This window comes from Carassius gibelio, chromosome B6 (assembly GCF_023724105.1).
Source record: "Carassius gibelio isolate Cgi1373 ecotype wild population from Czech Republic chromosome B6, carGib1.2-hapl.c, whole genome shotgun sequence".
Classification (NCBI taxonomy): Eukaryota; Metazoa; Chordata; class Actinopteri; order Cypriniformes; family Cyprinidae; genus Carassius; species Carassius gibelio.
In genome coordinates this window covers 13666872-13686490 of record NC_068401.1, presented here as the reverse complement: position 1 = coordinate 13686490, position 19619 = coordinate 13666872, and the positions used below count along the sequence as shown (strand labels likewise).

At 35.6% G+C, this 19619-nt stretch overlaps 1 protein-coding gene across 15 annotated transcripts in view; it reads left to right on the top strand.

Moving 5' to 3' along the window:
- The window catches only part of dlg1a (discs large MAGUK scaffold protein 1a), a 134813-nt gene that overhangs the window by 33825 nt on the left and 81369 nt on the right, over positions 1–19619 (top strand). The window contains exon 1 of one of the 15 annotated variants that reach the window (XM_052558421.1): positions 13731–14314. The exons of 13 other annotated variants lie outside the window; for them this stretch is intronic. In XM_052558421.1, the coding sequence (XP_052414381.1) occupies positions 14213–14314 (102 nt within the window). In that variant the 5' untranslated portion in view covers positions 13731–14212. Of the gene's footprint in view, positions 1–13730; positions 14315–19619 lie in introns of those variants that run through there. One more of the 15 variants, XM_052558422.1, reaches the window with a different exon arrangement.

The following is a 19619-nucleotide window of genomic DNA, read 5'->3' as shown; positions in this document are numbered from 1 at the left end:
GCTAGCAACATGCTAATCATGTTAAAATCATGCTAAAATCATGCTAGCAACATGCTAGTTGCATGCTAATCATGCTAAAATCATGCTAGCAACATGCTAGTCATGCTAAAAATCATGCTAGCAACATGCTAGTCGCATGCTAATCATGCTAAAATCATGCTAGCAACATGCTAATCATGCTAAAATCATGCTAGCAACATGCTAATCATGCTAAAATCATGCTAGCAACATGCTAGTCGCATGCTATTCATGCTAAAATCATGCTAGCAACATGCTAGTCATGCTAAAAATCATGCTAGCAACATGCTAGTCGCATGCTAATCATGCTAAAATCATGCTAGCAACATGCTAATCATGCTAAAATCATGCTAGCAACATGCTAATCATGCTAAAATCATGCTAAAATCATGCTAGCAACATGGTAATCATGCTAAAATCATGCTAGCAACATGCTAATCATGTTAAAATCATGCTAGCAACATGCTAGTCGCATGCTAATCATGCTAAAATCATGCTAGCAACATGCTAATCATGCTAAAATCATGCTAGCAACATGCTAGTCGCATGCTAATCATGCTAAAATCATGCTAGCAACATGCTAATCATGCTAAAATAATGCTAGCAACATGCTAGTCGCATGCTAATCATGTTAAAATCATGTTAGCAACATGCTAGTCGCATGCTAGAAACATGCTAATCATGTTAACATCATGCTAGCGACATGCTAGTAACTTGTTAATCATGCTAGCGACATGCTAGTAACTTGCTAATCATGCTAACGACATGGCTAGTCACTTGCTAATTATGCTAGCGACATGCTAGATACCTTGCTAATCATGCTAAGTACATGCTTGTCACATGATAGTCACTTGCTTGTAATGCTAACAATATGTTAATCACTGTCATTTTTATACTTCTTAAACTTAAATCTTTTTAAACTTTTTAAACTTTTCACATTTTCAAACTATCTATCTACCTATATATCTATCTAACTATCTATCTATCTTCTGACTGTCTATCTATCTATCTATCTATCTCTCTATCTATCTATCTCTCTATCTATCTATATATCTATCTAGCTATCTATCTATCTTCTGACTGTGTCTATCTATCTATCTATCTGTCTATCTGTCTATCTATCTATCTATCTCAGACTGAAAACCATCAAACTTAAAACTTTTTAAACTTAAACTTTTCAATCTTTTCAAACTTTTCAAACTTTTCAAACTTTTTCAGACTTTCTGGTCAGGCTTTCTCAAGCCAACTTAAAGTTTGTCTTGACGAACTTTTTTATCTAGTTATTATTATTAAGTTGGCTTGAGAGAGCCAACTTACTGATATTCTATTTAAACTTATTATTATTATTAAGTTGGCTTGAGAAAGCCAACTTACTGATATTCTATTTAAACTTATTATTATTATTCTTCTGAGACAAAATTATCAACTCTAACTCCTCCTAGAGCTTTAACTCTACAGACTCCAAACTCGGACCAGCTCTTCAGACTGATCTCGCCGGGTGTGCTATATCTTTTCTAACTGATCGGACTTATACTTTTCATAAAACTGAAGATTAAAAATCATAAAAATCCCATAGACTTGCATTGAAAAGCCTCTGCTCATCTGAACATTCCGTGAACTCCAACTGTCAAAAATTCAAATCTAAACACACTGAAGCCCATTAGACTCAATCAGACTAACCTATGTACTATTACTAACCCATTCAAACTCATTCAAACTCATCTATCTATCTATATTCAAACTCTATCTATCTATCTATCTATCTATCTATCTATCTATCTATCTATCTATCTATCTATCTATCTATCTATCTATCTATCTATCAAACTCATCTATCTATATTAAAACTAATCTATCTATCTATCTATAATCAAACTCATCTATCTATAATCAAACTCATCTATCTATCTATCTATCTATCTATCTATCTATCTATCTATATTCAAACTCATCTATCTATCTATATTAAAACTAATCTATCTATCTATCTATCTATCTATCTATCAAACTTATCTATCTATATTAAAACTAATCTATCTATCTATCTATCATCAAACTCATCTATCTATCTATCTATCTATCTATCTATCTATCTATCTATCTATCTATCAAACTCATCTATCTATCTATCTATCTATCTATCTATCTATCTATATTCAAACTCATCTATCTATCTATCTATATTCAAACTCATCTATCTATCTATCTATCTATCTATCTATCTATCTATCTATCTATCTATCTATCTATCTATCTATCTATCTATCTATATTCAAACTCATCTATCTATCTATCTATCTATCTATCTATCTATCTATCTATCTATCTATCTATTCAAACTTATCTATCTATCTATCTATCCTAACAACATGCTAATCATGCTAAAATCATGCTAGCAACATGCTAATCATGCTAAAATCATGCTAACAACATGCTAGTCGCCTGCTAATCATGCTAAAATCATGCTAGCAACATGCTAATCATGCTAAAATCATGCTAGCAACATGCTAGTCGCATGCTAATCATGCTAAAATCATGCTAGCAACATGCTAGTCGCATGCTAATCATGCTAAAATCATGCTAGCAACATGCTAATCATGCTAAAATCATGCTAGCAACATGCTAATCATGCTAAAATCATGCTAGCAATATGCTAGTCGCATGCTAATTATGCTAAAATCATGCTAGCAACATGCTATTCATGCTAAAAATCATGCTAACAACATGCTAGTCGCATGCTAATCATGCTAAAATCATGCTAGCAACATGCTAATCATGCTAAAATCATGCTAGCAACATGCTAATCATGCTAAAATCATGCTAGCAACATGCTAGTCGCATGCTAATCATGCTAAAATCATGCTAGCAACATGCTAGTCATGCTAAAAATCATGCTAGCAACATGCTAGTCGCATGCTAATCATGCTAAAATCATGCTAGCAACATGCTAATCATGCTAAAATCATGCTAGCAACATGCTAATCATGCTAAAATCATGCTAGCAACATGCTAGTCGCATGCTAATCATGCTAAAATCATGCTAGCAACATGCTAATCATGCTAAAATCATGCTAGCAACATGCTAATCATGCTAAAATCATGCTAGGAACATGCTAGTCGCATGCTAATCATGCTAAAATCATGCTAAAATCATGCTAGCAACATGCTAATCATGCTAAAATCATGCTAGCAACTTGCTAGTCGCATGCTAATCATGCTAGAGACATGCTAGCAACATGCTAATCATGCTAAAAATCATGCTAACAACATGCTAGTCGCATGCTAATCATGCTAAAATCATGCTAGCAACATGCTAGTCGCCTGCTAATCATGCTAAAATAATGCTAGCAACATGCTAATCATGCTAAAATCATGCTAGCAACATGCTAATCATGCTAAAATCATGCTAGCAACATGCTAGTCGCATGCTAATCATGCTAAAATCATGCTAGCAACATGCTAATAATGCTAAAATAATGCTAGCAACATGCTAGTCGCATGCTAATCATGTTAAAATCATGTCAGCAACATGCTAGTCGCATGCTAGAAACATGCTAATCATGTTAACATCATGCTAGCGACATGCTAGTAACTTGCTAATCATGCTAGCGACATGCTAGTAACTTGCTAATCATGCTAACGACATGGCTAGTCACTTGCTAATTATGCTAGCGACATGCTAGATACCTTGCTAATCATGCTAAGTACATGCTTGTCACATGATAGTCACTTGCTTGTAATGCTAACAATATGTTAATCACTGTCATTTTTATACTTCTTAAACTTAAATCTTTTTAAACTTTTTAAACTTTTCACATTTTCAAACTATCTATCTATCTATATATCTATCTAACTATCTATCTATCTTCTGACTGTCTATCTATCTATCTATCTATCTCTCTATCTAGCTATCTAGCTATCTAGCTATCTATCTATCTTCTGACTGTGTCTATCTATCTATCTATCTATCTATCTATCTATCTATCTATCTATCTATCTGTCTATCTATCTGTCTATCTGTCTATCTATCTATCTATCTCAGACTGAAAACCATCAAACTTAAAACTTTTTAAACTTAAACTTTTCAAACTTTTCAAACTTTTCAAACTTTTTCAGACTTTCTGGTCAGGCTTTCTCAAGCCAACTTAAAGTTTGTCTTGACGAACTTTTTTATCTAGTTATTATTATTATTATTATTATTCTTAGACTAAATTATCAACTCTAACTCCTCCTAGAGCTTTAACTCTACAGACTCCAAACTCGGACCAGCTCTTCAGACTAATGTCGCCGGGTGTGCTATATCTTTTCTAACTGATCGGAATTATACTTTTCATAAAACTGAAGATTAAAAATCATAAAAATCCCATAGACTTGCATTGAAAAGCCTCTGCTCATCTGAACATTCCGTGAACTCCAACTGTCAAAAATTCAAATCTAAACACACTGAAGCCCATTAGACTCAATCAGACTAACCTATGTACTATTACTAACCCATTCAAACTCATTCAAACTCATCTATCTATCTATATTCAAACTCTATCTATCTATCTATCTATCTATCTATCTATCTATCTATCTATCTATCTATCTATCTATCAAACTCATCTATCTATATTAAAACTAATCTATCTATCTATCTATAATCAAACTCATCTATCTATAATCAAACTCATCTATCTATCTATCTATATTCAAACTCATCTATCTATCTATATTAAAACTAATCTATCTATCTATCTATCTATCTATCTATCTATCTATCTATCTATCTATCTATCTATCTATCTATCAAACTTATCTATCTATATTAAAACTAATCTATCTATCTATCTATCTATCTATCTATCTATCTATCTATCTATCTATCATCAAACTCATCTATCTATATTAAAACTAATCTATCTATTTATCTATCTATCTATCTATCTATAATCAAACTCATCTATCTATCTATCTAAATTCAAACTCATCTATCTATCTATATTAAAACTAATCTATCTATCTATCTATCTATCTATCTATCTATCTATCTATCTATCTATCTATCTATCTATCAAACTCATCTATCTATATTAAAACTAATCTATCTATCTATCTATCTATCTATCTATCTATATTAAAACTAATCTATCTATCTATCATCAAACTCATCTATCTATATTAAAACTAATCTATCTATCTATCTATCTATCTATCTATCTATAATCAAACTCATCTATCTATCTATATATCTTTCTATCTATCTTCAAACTCTATCTATCTATCTATCTATCTATCTTCTGACTGTTTCTATCTATCTATCTATCTATCTATCTATCTATCTATCTATCTATCTATCCTAACAACATGCTAATCATGCTAAAATCATGCTAGCAACATGCTAATCATGCTAAAATCATGCTAGCAACATGCTAGTCGCATGCTAATCATGCTAAAATCATGCTAGCAACATGGTAATCATGCTAAAATCATGCTAGCAACATGCTAGTCGCATGCTAGTCATGCTAAAATCATGCTAGCAACATGGTAATCATGCTAAAATCATGCTAGCAACATGCTAGTCGCATGCCAGTCATGCTAGAGACATGCTAGCAACATGCTAATCATGTTAAAATCATGCTAGCAACATGGTAGTCGCATGCTAATCATGCTAAAATCATGCTAGCAACATGCTAATCATGCTAAAATCATGCTAGCAACATGCTAGTCGCATGCTAATCATGCTAAAATCATGCTAGCAACATGCTAATCATGCTAAAATCATGCTAGCAACATGCTAGTCGCATGCTAATCATGCTAAAATCATGCTAGCAACATGCTAATCATGCTAAAATCATGCTAGCAACATGCTAGTCGCATGCTAGTCATGCTAGAGACATGCTAGCAACATGCTAATCATGCTAAAATCATGCTAGCTACATGCTAGTCGCATGCTAATCATGCTAGAATCATGCTAGCAACATGCTAATCATGCTAATCATGCTAAAATCATGCTAGCAACATGCTAGTCGCATGCTAATCATGCTAAAATCATGCTAGCAACATGCTAGTCGCATGCTAATCATGCTAAAATCATGCTAGCAACATGCTAATCATGCTAAAATCATGCTAGCAACATGCTAATCATGCTTAAATAATGCTAGCAACATGCTAGTCGCATGCTAGCAACATGCTAATCATGCTAAAATCATGCTAGCAACATGCTAATCATGCTAAAATCATGCTAGCAACATGCTAGTCGCCTGCTAATCATGCTAAAATCATGCTAGCAACATGCTAATCATGCTAAAATCATGCTAGCAACATGCTAGTCGCATGCTAATCATGCTAAAATCATGCTAGCAAAATGCTAATCATGCTAAAATCATGCTAGCAACATGCTAATCATGCTAAAATCATGCTAGCAACATGCTAATCATGCTTAAATAATGCTAGCAACATGCTAGTCGCATGCTAGCAACATGCTAATCATGCTAAAATCATGCTAGCAACATGCTAATCATGCTAAAATCATGCTAGCAACATGCTAGTCGCCTGCTAATCATGCTAAAATCATGCTAGCAACATGCTAATCATGCTAAAATCATGCTAGCAACATGCTAGTCGCCTGCTAATCATGCTAAAATCATGCTAGCAACATGCTAATCATGCTAAAATCATGCTAGCAACATGCTAATCATGCTAAAATCATGCTAGCAACATGCTAGTCGCATGCTAATCATGCTAAAATCATGCTAGCAAAATGCTAATCATGCTAAAATCATGCTAGCAACTTGCTAGTCGCATGCTAATCATGCTAGAGACATGCTAGCAACATGCTAATCATGCTAAAAATCATGCTAACAACATGCTATCGCATGCTAATCATGCTAAAATCATGCTAGCAACATGCTAATCATGCTAAAATCATGCTAGCAACATGCTAGTCGCCTGCTAATCATGCTAAAATCATGCTAGCAACATGCTAATCATGCTAAAATCATGCTAGCAACATGCTAGTCGCATGCTAATCATGCTAAAATCATGCTAGCAACATGCTAATCATGCTAAAATAATGCTAGCAACATGCTAGTCGCATGCTAATCATGTTAAAATCATGTTAGCAACATGCTAGTCGCATGCTAGAAACATGCTATTCATGTTAACATCATGCTAGCGACATGCTAGTAACTTGCTAATCATGCTAGCGACATGCTAGTAACTTGCTAATCATGCTAACAACATGGCTAGTCACTTGCTAATTATGCTAGCGACATGCTAGATACCTTGCTAATCATGCTAAGTACATGCTTGTCACATGATAGTCACTTGCTTGTAATGCTAACAATATGTTAATCACTGTCATTTTTATACTTCTTAAACTTAAATCTTTTTAAACTTTTTAAACTTTTCACATTTTCAAACTATCTATCTATCTATATATCTAACTATCTATCTATCTTCTGACTGTCTATCTATCTATCTATCTATCTATCTATCTATCTGTCTATCTATCTATCTATCTATCTATCTATCTATCTCAGACTGAAAACCATCAAACTTAAAACTTTTTAAACTTAAACTTTTCAATCTTTTCAAACTTTTCAAACTTTTCAAACTTTTTCAGACTTTCTGGTCAGGCTTTCTCAAGCCAACTTAAAGTTTGTCTTGACGAACTTTTTTATCTAGTTATTATTATTATTATTATTTCTTATGACATTTATTTGAAGCTGCACTGTTTCTGTCATTTGCCACATTTTTGAATCTATAAAGTATGGTACAGGTTAGTTTTTCAAAGTTGTTTGTTAAAACAAAGCATTTAAGCAGAATCATTGCATTGCATTTCCCTGAGAGAAACAAGTTGTAGTTGTTAAAATGATTCTGTGCTTCACGTTTTGACCACAGAGAGGAGTTCCTCATCATCTTCCAGAAGTGCTGGAACTGATCTTTCTGTGCATTGAATGAAAGAAAGAGGCCTTTATATATCACTGATACCTCCAGGGCTGTCGCCATAAATTGCCAGGGCTATCCCAGAGAGCTCCCACGTGGCTGTGCAAGAGCAACCGTTCGTCTGTGTGAGGCAGTGTGACAGATTGCAGATCGGGGAGGGCGGGACCATCCGTGTGGAAGAGTCAGTCATGCAGACAGGGCCTAAACATACTATATACCTTGCTGTGGGCTGGAAATCAAAGAAGATTGAACATGAGACGCCAGATACTTTCTGAACTGAATAATCTAATTCTTGTCATGAAAGATGGGCCACTACTTCCAATAAAAATTTTAAAAGATGTTTCCAGTTATAGATGTCGAGATGGCCGTAACAGAACCTGTGAGGTATTTCCCCCAGCGAGGTATATCCCGTACTGGAGTGATAACAGGCTTACGTGCGGCTCAGTAAATCTAAGTAGCCTGACGAGCTGTCAATCCTAATGATTTCCTGCTGAGAACTCATCCCTGCAGCCAGTGTCAAATGCCATGCCGGTGCCATCGAAGTACCTATTTTTAACAGGCCTATTCATTCTGGGTCTTCTAAGTACAGACGTGTAATTATTTGCCTTGTATTTATTTATTTTTCCAGCAAGGTATGTAGACGATGTGTTGTTTTGTGGATGTTGTTTTGAAGAGCTGGTTTCTTCACATCTAGCTGCTTGCTGAGCTGCAGTCTTTTTTGATTGAAGTTAACAGATGGTCTACCCTTGAGGTTAATATTCAGACTGTTGAGCTGGTACAAATGTTCTTCATGGTCCAATTTTTTTGTGTCTTTATGCTTTTCTAGCACAGTTTTTATTTTATTTATTTCTGCTGCTATTTATCCAAGACATCTCTACAATGCACTGTTATAATATTTTACATAATTATTTTTTGGTAACAATTTACGTGAGTTTGAATGAACTTTTTTGTGTCATTGATGCGCTATTATAGATGCTATAAATGAAATTGTTGATATTTTGAATTGGTTTACATTTATACATTTGTAAAAAAGAATTGCCGTCAGTGTATTAATGGCGGTAAATAAAAAGTTTGTAGGGCACCATTGTTCAAAATGTTATAAATAAAGTTGAAAAAAGATGTTATTTCAAGTAAAGGAAATAGTTTTATTTTTAGGGGAACTTTAATATATTTATTTTATATTAGAGTTATTAGAGTATTTAATGTAATAATATATAATATAATTTTCAGTTAGAAGTATACTTTTGTAACTTGGAATGTTATATTTGAATCTACATTTACATTAATCTACAGTAATAAATACTGTGGAAGTATTTGTAATGTTCATTTAAAAAAATATTTAAGGAACGATATTGCATCCACTAATCATGCATACTAAACCTTATTGTAAAGTGACACTGTTTTTTTCAACGTCTACGTTTGTAATCTCATATGGTCATGGTCAGCAAGTTGTTCAAATAGTCTAATATTGAGTTTTTGATGTTGTTTAGATGACCCCCTGTGACTGTTTTAAAATGATGTGTCAGCTCATTTATAAAGGAGTCTCTGTTCTGTTCTGTTCCATTTCATTGCACCCCATCGAGGTCTTTTTGAATGCAAGAAACATCTTATGTAAATGGCCTGTAAGAAACTGGTCAGATCAGTCAGGTGAACCCAACATCAGCCTAATTATACAGAGCCTCCTTAAGACCGATTAATCACTGACTAATTGATTTTGAAAATATGTCATTCTGCACATCCCTACTCTTCTATATTTTCCTTCACCACCTTAATGTTATATCAGTTATTTCTGAGTACTATTGAATTAAATCTCTCTGCCTTCTGTTTCATTGATGTCAAAGCTGTGTCATAACTGGATTGTTTCAGACCTGCTCTCATCACTTCAGTTCCTCCAATCATTCTCTGTCAGGATATGATGGAGAGGATACATGGCCCCAGTCACCTGGATCCCTTACATAAACAAGTAATATGACAATGTGTTTGACTGAGTATTGGATAGAAATACATTTCTGTTCTTCCTCAGAATTAGCTGTGCTTTCTGTATCTGACAGTAACGTCTGACCACTGTGTGTCATCATAGCACTTTAGTCCAGTGAGTGCAGATACTCCATATTTCAGAAGTTTCACACACAAACTAAGATCCACGTCTGAAATCTAAACCCACCCTAAATAAAAACATGATTAAGAATGAACTCCCACTGTAATCAAACTTAATCCTGCTAATTAAACATAATCTAACTGCCCTAATCAACTAAACTGTGTTAATGCTGGCAATGCTGCTTTTTACATGATGGAATTGGGATGGGTGGTATAGCCAAAATATTATCACAATCTATATTATTTTCCCATATCATACAGTATCAATATTTGACACATAATTCATTTACTATTAATGGGAAAAGGAAATGCCATCCACATGTTTGTAAGACCTTTAGAATTAATGTGTATATTTAACTTGTTTGTTTAAATTTGGCTCCACATAGTAGCCTCCTTTTAATTTACGGCCCCAAATCTTTTTTATTTTCTGTGTTTTGCATTTTATTTTACTCTGGATTCTGTGGTTTATAATTTAACAAATTAACAAATTACAAATTTATCATCAAAAAACGGTGTCCAGTAAAATAATTATTAATTTATATAATAAAACGTAAAAGGTGTACTCATTCTTTAAAAATTTTATCTAATGAAAATACAAATTTACAACAAGTCATGGCATTTTTATTTATTTATTTATTATTATTGTTTATTGTTTTTATTGTCAAATAAAATGCAGAACTGTATAAATTAGAACATGGATGAAAAGAAGGTTTTATACCATATGGCATATTACCATATCTGCCATCACCTTGATAACTTTTCTGTAGATTGTTAACTTTTCCTTCCATGTCATCACATAGCTTTTTAGCTCTTTATGGAAAAGATTGCATCCAGGTATTAAAAGACAAATTTCAGCAGAAATGAATGCTGGAACAAAGACTCGTCTGACCAATGAGAGACAAGTTTCTCTTGTGCACACACAGTTTCAGTCCTACCGGTATCTGATTCTTTGATGGTATCGTGGGAATTCAGCAGTATGCCATCTAGATATTCTCTCAGAGCTTCTGCAAGGCAGTCGAGTGATTAGCATCAGCCTGCGTACACAATTAATTAAGAGAGAAGTCCTCATTGTTCTCAGAAAGTGCTGAGCACACAGCGATACACAAACTTTTGCTTGAACAAATGCTTCAACACCGAGCCAAGTTTATGGATCTACGTACAAATCGTCCTTTTCTCCTTGAAACTTTCAGTGGGAAGGATTGATTTAGAAGTTCATAATAAGCTTCAGCTTTGGATGAATAATTTGTTTTGGATCGAAACTCCTCCAGAAGTCATTGTATATATCACCAATGTCACGCTGAAAGATTAAATCATTTTGTTGAAGATAGGATTGGATGATGGATGGTGTTCTGTTCTTAATGCGTAAAAACCACAGAGATATTTTTTAGCAGGGAAACTTGTGGCTCTTATTATATTTTGGCCGTTAACAATAAATGGTCTTTCTCTATGTAGTCTTTTATTATGCTTATTCATCATAGATATTTTGAATCTGATTTAGTTGCATTTAATGAAGAATGTGGCTCTGAATGTGAATATTCGGAATATTCTAAAAAAAAAAAACAGATTAATGCAAATTCTGTTGCGTTATTCATAGTTTTAAGGTGGTCACATTACTAGAACAAAAGTCTGAAATGTTTATATTTTATAATGTGAAATTGTTTGTTAAAAACATCATTTGGTGTAGTAGTATATGGAACAAGCAGCATGATGTAATTAAGAGAGGTTGTTTTTTCTGATTTTCCTCCAGTAGCCAGATGAAGCTGGCATGTCCTGCGACAGATGCAGCTTTTGTATCTAATAGTGAGGTTTATGTGCATGCGTGTGTTTGTGCTGTAGTAGTCTGGGAACTGCATGCCTCCCTGCACTCTGATGATGTAACGGCTCAAATGAAGTAGTAGGGCAGAAGGGAGGAGGGGCAGGGGAGAAATGATCACACTCAGATTTATTACAGGCTGCTAATAAACTCATGCTTCATAATTTGACACAGTGTCACTCGAAATACCAAAATTAACCTTTAATGGTCTCTGTAAAACTATTGCTGCATGTTTGGGATGAAGCGCAGCACTGTGTTCTTGTACACACATGCAGCTCACGATCGGGTGTTTTCAGTGTCTCAGAGCAGATCAGTTCTGTGTAGGCCTGTCGCGATCATTTTTGGTGCCACGATATATTGCGACTGATAATTAAAAAAATAATGATTATATTCAGCTCTGTGGCAGAGGCGGTACTCGGACAGCATCCTCACACACGCATACACACACAAGTGAAGAGGAGAAGTGAACCCACTGCGTTAGGCTGTAAAGTGTTTTAAAAGCCGTAATCTTCAGCTCTGTTGTGGGAACATTTTGGATTTAGGGCGAATGTGAGCGGAGAGCCAGTTAACTAGGGTGACCATTAGTTTAGTTTTTTTTTTTTTTGACAGCCGATGCTATTATCTTGCAAAGCAGGGGGCCGATAGCTGATATAAAGCCAATATAATAATAAAAAGAATGTTTTATTAATATTTAATAAATTTGTAATCAATTGACAATGGAACAATGGAATAAAACTAAATGTTTTTTAAAAAAACATGCTTCTACTTTAGATGACAAAAGTATCCTGCAAACATTCTAATCATGCATATTACTTCCGTGCATCAGGATGCCGATATCAATATGTGGAGTATTTAAATCTATTCTATAAATCGATCATTCTGAATGAGCGCCCCCTATTTACTTTCACTTTCAGTTTCGCGATCACGTGCACTGTGTAAAAGGAGCATGTCTTGCAAGATAAGATACTTAACAATGAACTCAGGATCTGTTGATCATTTATCGCATTTAATTTTTGTTTAATACAGTACATCGCACTTGTAGTTCGGTTCTCTTGGTTAGTTTGGTCTGGAGCAAAAAAAGAAAATTATACATTTGGTCCTGGTCTGCTTGGCGTTCTCAATTGCATTTTTGAAATTGAACCTAAAGATACCGCACCTAAAGGCACAGTCATATGTTTACAACCTGATTGGTTGGGCTGAATGACATCATGGGGTACCCCCCTTCACAAAAAAAAACAAACAAAAAAAACTATAGTTGTTTTTGACTGAAAGAGTCACTTCTCAGACCAATCTTGGTATGACATCAAAGTACCCATTCACCTAATGTCTGGTTTAAGCAAGCTCATTGTTGGGTGAACTCATGAAGAGCTCATAAAAGGCACTTGATCTCTTTGTTGCTCCATCTTTGCCCTCTGCTTATTGAGTATATAAAAACTTTATAGATAGCAGCATTACATTAATTTAAAGAGTTGCAAAATGGATATTAAACTGAAATAAATGACATATCCTTGTGTATGATAAACTAGGTCAGGATCATAACTTCACTGGCGTATGGTTCGTTGAGATCAGATTTATTAACTGCATATCAGAGGTCATCCTAGCCGCTGTTTGATTAAATATCTTCCCTCCTCTGTTGACCTTGTGATTGTAGATATGTTGAGAAAGCGGTCTCTGCTTCCCCCGGTTTCACCTCTGAACGATCCGGATAATTTTTATCCCCTTTTCCCAGTCTGCACGCTGCAACCTTCGGCTCAGAAACTCTTCAGTTTCTCTCTAGTGAACTGTGTAATAAGCTCAACGCTACCGCTCGCCCCTCCCCCTCCAGTCTGCGTACCTCTCTCTCTCTACGAGCCGCTCGCCGCGTCTTGTTTGGATAGTGGAGTAGGAGAGCATCCGAATCTGCTCCTCTGTCCTCCGAGTCATGGCAGCAGTTCCTCTGTAGCAGGTGGAAGTGCAGCAGCACTAATGGATCGCGCAGAGTCCTTCGTGTTGTGACACAAGACCCTGTGCACTCCACTGCCCTCTAACCCTCCTCCTCCCACCGTTACACCCCCTGGTCACGGTAGGCAGCATGGCTTCTCCAGAGCTCCCTGAAGTGCAGCTCACCTCGGGAGTGCTTTAATTTGTCAGGCCGATCGAGTCGAGTCAAGCAAAGAGAGAGGACGGAAGAGTGTTGGACTCAGCTGACAAGGGCTCGCTGGATGAAGGCATCACGTTGTCGCTTCTGCTCCCCCTGCAACGGTCCGAGCCGAGAGATGAGGGTGCTCTTCAAGAGCAGGCAGCGGCCAGCGCTCGTGGAAGCAATTGGCCGGCACCTCAATTGCTGACGGATTGAAGAGCCCGGGTGCAGAGAGAATGTCTCCCAGCATCAAAAACTTGGATTGCTTTTCGCCAATGTTGTGCCACTGTAAAGTAGCATGCACCAACAGCACCATCTCTCTTATGTTTGGATGCAAGGTAGGGGCTTGTTTGAATGTATGACTGACAGTTGCTTACATTTAAGTTGCTTGAATGTTCCTTGGACTCTAGCTGCTAATTGTCCCCACACTGAGGATAATTTTGCTGGTGACACCTTTCGTGCCTAAAGATCTGAACATATGCTCCTGGTTACACCCTCATGGCAGTGATCCATTCCTTTGCATATGATCCTAATATTCATGTGTGGGAAGTCTTACAGAGTTTCCATTTGTCCGGTTTTAGTCTGACAAAATGACAGGCTCAACAAGAGCTCTGACGTTGCCAGATTGAAGAGCCGGAGGTGATATTCTCCAACTAGGATCTCAGCACGACGCACTCTAAATTTCAGACTGTACCTAGCTGTGTGCTCCATCCTGTCTTTAATTCCACTCCTGTTGTGCACAAATCACATGCGTCTGAGAGAGGAAAAAAATAATCCTGAGGGACTTCTGGGCTTCTGTTTGTTCAAACGGACTGTTTTTTAGCTAGAAGCCAAATGAATGCAGCCCAATCGAATTTTTATTCTTTATAACGACTAAAGCTCAGGCCCAGATTCCTTTCGGTCTATTTTCTGCTTGTCTAGTTCAGAGCGGGATGGCAAGTTTTTTAGTTACATAACTGCCTGGTCCTCTGGGTGTTTTAGCTTGCGTCCCAATTATATCTACTATGTGTGAATAGGAAGCTTGTTTTTCAGTATATTTCATGACTGAATGGTTAGTCTTTGCTGTCTGCGTCTCAGAGCGTTGCAACTTACACAGAGTGCACATGATTTCAGCTTGTCAATTTGTGCCTGCGCAGACTGATCAGTCCTAAAAAGCTTTCTGTTATTATAGCTGAAACTTCTGTTCTGCTAAGCGTGAGATCAGAGGGCTCGGGGAAGCCCTTGTTAACTCCTAATGACCGTCAATCTTCGGTAGTGTAGAGAAAGCTCAGAAATAACCCCTTGCCATTTTTTTTTTTTTTTTGCCTTTGCTTTACAGAAACATGGCAGTGTACATGTTGGGTAGCCACTTAAATAGTTATGTGTTAATGAACATTTTGATGTGTGATTTATTGAATTTTTCACCAACATCTGTCTAAATAATAACGATGATTATGCTAAAGAGTCTATTATAATGCATTATTGGCGTAATATTTTACTTATAAGTTTACGGATATTGAATTGCACAATAATGAATGAAAATTACAAGAGCTTAGCCAATGCAAAGCATTTTAAGAATTAACAGTAACACTTTACAGTAAGATTCAGTGCATTAAGTATGATGAACTAATAATGAACAACACCTACATCTGTTAATTTTTGCATGTACAAATTCATTTTTAACATGTCAAGTTGTATAAATTAATTTTTGCATATGTATTGTAGTCCCACACATGAAATAAAGTGCTATTATGTATTATAAATCAACCTAGATTAATGAATGCAGTAATAAATTGTTGGTCATAGTTAACTGATAATACATGATGCAATATCAAATATTATCACATTGTAAAGTATTACTGATTGAGTGTTTTAATGTTTTTACATATTCTCTAGATCTAGACATTTATTGTATATATATATATACATATATATATATTAAAATAAAACGTATTCTTTTGAAGGATTCTTTGATTACTAGAACATTTTAAAGAACAGCATTTTTTCCCCCCAAATAGATTTATAACAATGTCAAATCCTTTACTCTGATTTTGATAAATGTTATGTGTCCTTGCTTAATAAAAATATTAATTTCTCGAATGGTAGTTTATAACCAAATCCATTGATCATTGATGTGAAATGTATAGCAATTACATAATTATTATTAGAGTAAATTGGTTTAGTGGAAAAAATAAACATGCATTCAGGTGTTCAGGCTTATAGTTTATAGCTTATAGAACTGGCATAATATGTTAAGCATGGGTCTTGAATTTAAATTTAAGATTGCGGCATCTAATTTGAAAATTGCATTAGCTTGCTGGTATCTGGTGGGTCCGTATAGTGCTGAGGAAATAAAAATTAGAGTAGGTTTGTGGGAAGGGGACTGAAGGTTGTTTAAATAATCCAGCACCTCTGTCCATACTGTCATCCAGGTCTATAGATGCCTGGCTGAAGTCAGCAATGTGACGGAAGCCTGTTGGATACACAATATTCCACATTGATAATTAAAGCTCACGTTTCCTTCCTCAGATGTTCCTTTGCTTAGTCTGGATCCTGTGCATTTGTCGGATGAAGTTCTTGAGCTAAGCTGTGCTCTGCATCGCATTGATTTAATCCTGCTCAAATGTGCTTGCCACACAGAAAGTGGTGAATGGGTCCACAATTATGGAAGCATATGGGTAGCATTATTCAATTTGGGATGTAATATGCAAAATGACAATGCAATATGTAAAATGGCAATGCATTTCTGTATTTACATTTACATTTTCCAATACATTTGTGCAACGTTTGGTGCAAAATGAAAATGAAAATTAAATTACATAATTTTCATTTGCCATTTACTACACCAGTTTTAATATGTAAAATGAATATTAATTTTAACGCTTTATAAGTTGCAAAATTAAAATTAAAATGTATTACAGAAATGATTAGATATGTCTAACATGTTAAAGCAAAAACTGTGGCAAAATGATCATTTAAATGCTATTTTTCTTAAATGCATTAACACTCACAGTCAAGACACTTAAGATTACATTTTCATTCGGTGTCCCGCAATGAATGTAGCAAAACTCAATGTGCACATTGAAAATGCATTCCGAGCCGATCACGTGTCCCCGCCCTCGCGCCACGTCAATCATTGTGTGAACAAGGCGGGGCTTACAGAAGGTCAGAGACTCAAATCTCAAGGAGCGGATTCAAGTGAGACAAGATGGACAAGACAGTTGGTCCGTGTATGTTTTGATCATTTCGGTTTATGGCTTCAATATTTCATTCGCACTTGTGGGCGGAGCTGAAACGCTGCTTTCATCTGATTGGTCGAATCGGATCGGTTTTCATCTGACAGCCTTCAGCTCGGTCTTGTCATTCTTTCAGGCAAAATAAGAGTCAGTGCGAGTGAAGCACTGAAATGTCTGAAACCACCGCTCACTGTTAATTAGCATAATATTTGAATCAGATGTATCTGGGCACATAATTCGTGCTGCTGAGACCTGCAAATTATTTCTAGGTTGTAGTATTGTATGAATATTGTCCCACTGATAAATACAGTGCAAATAGTTCTGTCCCTTTGGATAACAGTGAAGTGGAAATAAATATAGTTAAATTTATGAAATAAAATTAAATAGGATTTTTTGGGAAGGTAAGTCTGGCCAGTTATACAAGCAACACTAGTCAGACGAGTCTGAAGATCTGAGCTGAATTGGGTGAAACATTAAAGTTCTAGTCTGTGTCAATTACTCTCATAATAAATAATAATAATAATGTTACCTGTATTTTTCGGTATAAGTTACATCAGTCCAAAAATACGTCATGACGAGGAAAAAAACATATATAAATCTCACTGGACTATAAGTTGCATTTATTCAGGACCAAGAGAAAACATTACCGTCTACAGCCGCGAGAGGGCGCTCTGGGGTAGGCTACAGGAGCACTGAGCAGCATAGAGCTAATTTTACTATTTTTATTTAGAAATGTAACTATATTCATTTTTACAATTATTTATTAATGTCACACACACACACACACACACACACACACACACACACACACACACACACATACATACCTAGTGCCTTATGACTTAAAAGATGAGAGTGGTAAATGTTACAGACATGGAACTGTTCAGTCTATTGTTGATTTTTATTTCCACTTCACTGTTATCCAAAGGGACAGAACTATTTGCACTGTATTTATCAGTGGGACAATATTCATACAATACTACAACCTAGAAATAATTTGCAGGTCTCAGCAGCACGAATTATGTGCCCAGATACATCTGATTCAAATATTATGCTAATTAACAGTGAGCGGTGGTTTCAGACATTACAGTGCTTCACTCGCACTGACTCTTATTTTGCCTGAAAGAATGACAAGACCGAGCTGAAGGCTGTCAGATGAAAACCGATCCGATTCGACCAATCAGATGAAAGCAGCGTTTCAGCTCCGCCCACAAGTGCGAATGAAATATTGAAGCCATAAACCGAAATGATCAAAACATACACGGACCAACTGTCTTGTCCATCTTGTCTCACTTGAATCCGCTCCTTGAGATTTGAGTCTCTGACCTTCTGTAAGCCCCGCCTTGTTCACACAATGATTGACGTGGCGCGAGGGCGGGGACACGTGATCGGCTCGGAATGCATTTTCAATGTGCACATTGAATTTTGCTACATTCATTGCGGGACACCGAATGAAAATGTAATCTTAAGTGTCTTGACTGTGAGTGTTAATGCATTTAAGAAAAATAGCATTTAAATGATCATTTTGCCACAGTTTTTGCTTTAACATGTTAGACATATCTAATCATTTCTGTAATACATTTTCATTTTAATTTTGCAACTTATAAAGCGTTAAAATTAATATTCATTTTAAATATTAAAACTGGTGTAGTAAATGGCAAATGAAAATTATGTAATTACATTTTCATTTTCATTTTGCACCAAACGTTGCACAAATGTATTGGAAAATGTAAATGTAAATACAGAAATGCATTGCCATTTTACATATTGCATTGTCATTTTGCATATTACATCCCAAATTGAATAATGCTACCCATATGCTTCCATACACAATATGCTGTTTTCATAAATGGCAAATGTGAAATTTTGCTGTTTTATGAAATGTGTAATCAGTTTTGTTCTTCTTTTTCATGAGAGTGTGTATCACCCATTGATTTGAGCATTTCATCAACCTTTTAGTTCTCCCAGCTGACTTGTCCTCGGTTTTATGAACTTCTAAGCTTGTATATCCCTTGAAACGACACTTTTCAGCACAGATAGTTTTGTGAACCTCTCACAATGTAATGTTTGCTTAGAGTTATTAAACAATAGAACAGCTGGAAACTATATTTGACCTACAGCAAGCCTGCAACCTAAAAGTGCACGAAAGCACTGTTTTCTCATTTTACATGCAATGGACATGGCAAAAGGGCTTCGAAACTTGAATTCTGCAATGCTTTTTAAACTTTGCTAACAAATATAATTGGTACTCGGGGGAAAAAAAATCTATATTAAAAGTGCTTAACTTATTTAAATTCTAGCTTCTCACTAGGAAACAGGAAAATAGGAAAATAACTCAAACGGTTTAACCAAGCATAAACTTTGATTTATTTTCCTATTTTCCTGTTTCCTAGTGATATAATTGTGTTTTAAAGTATAGTATTAAAAT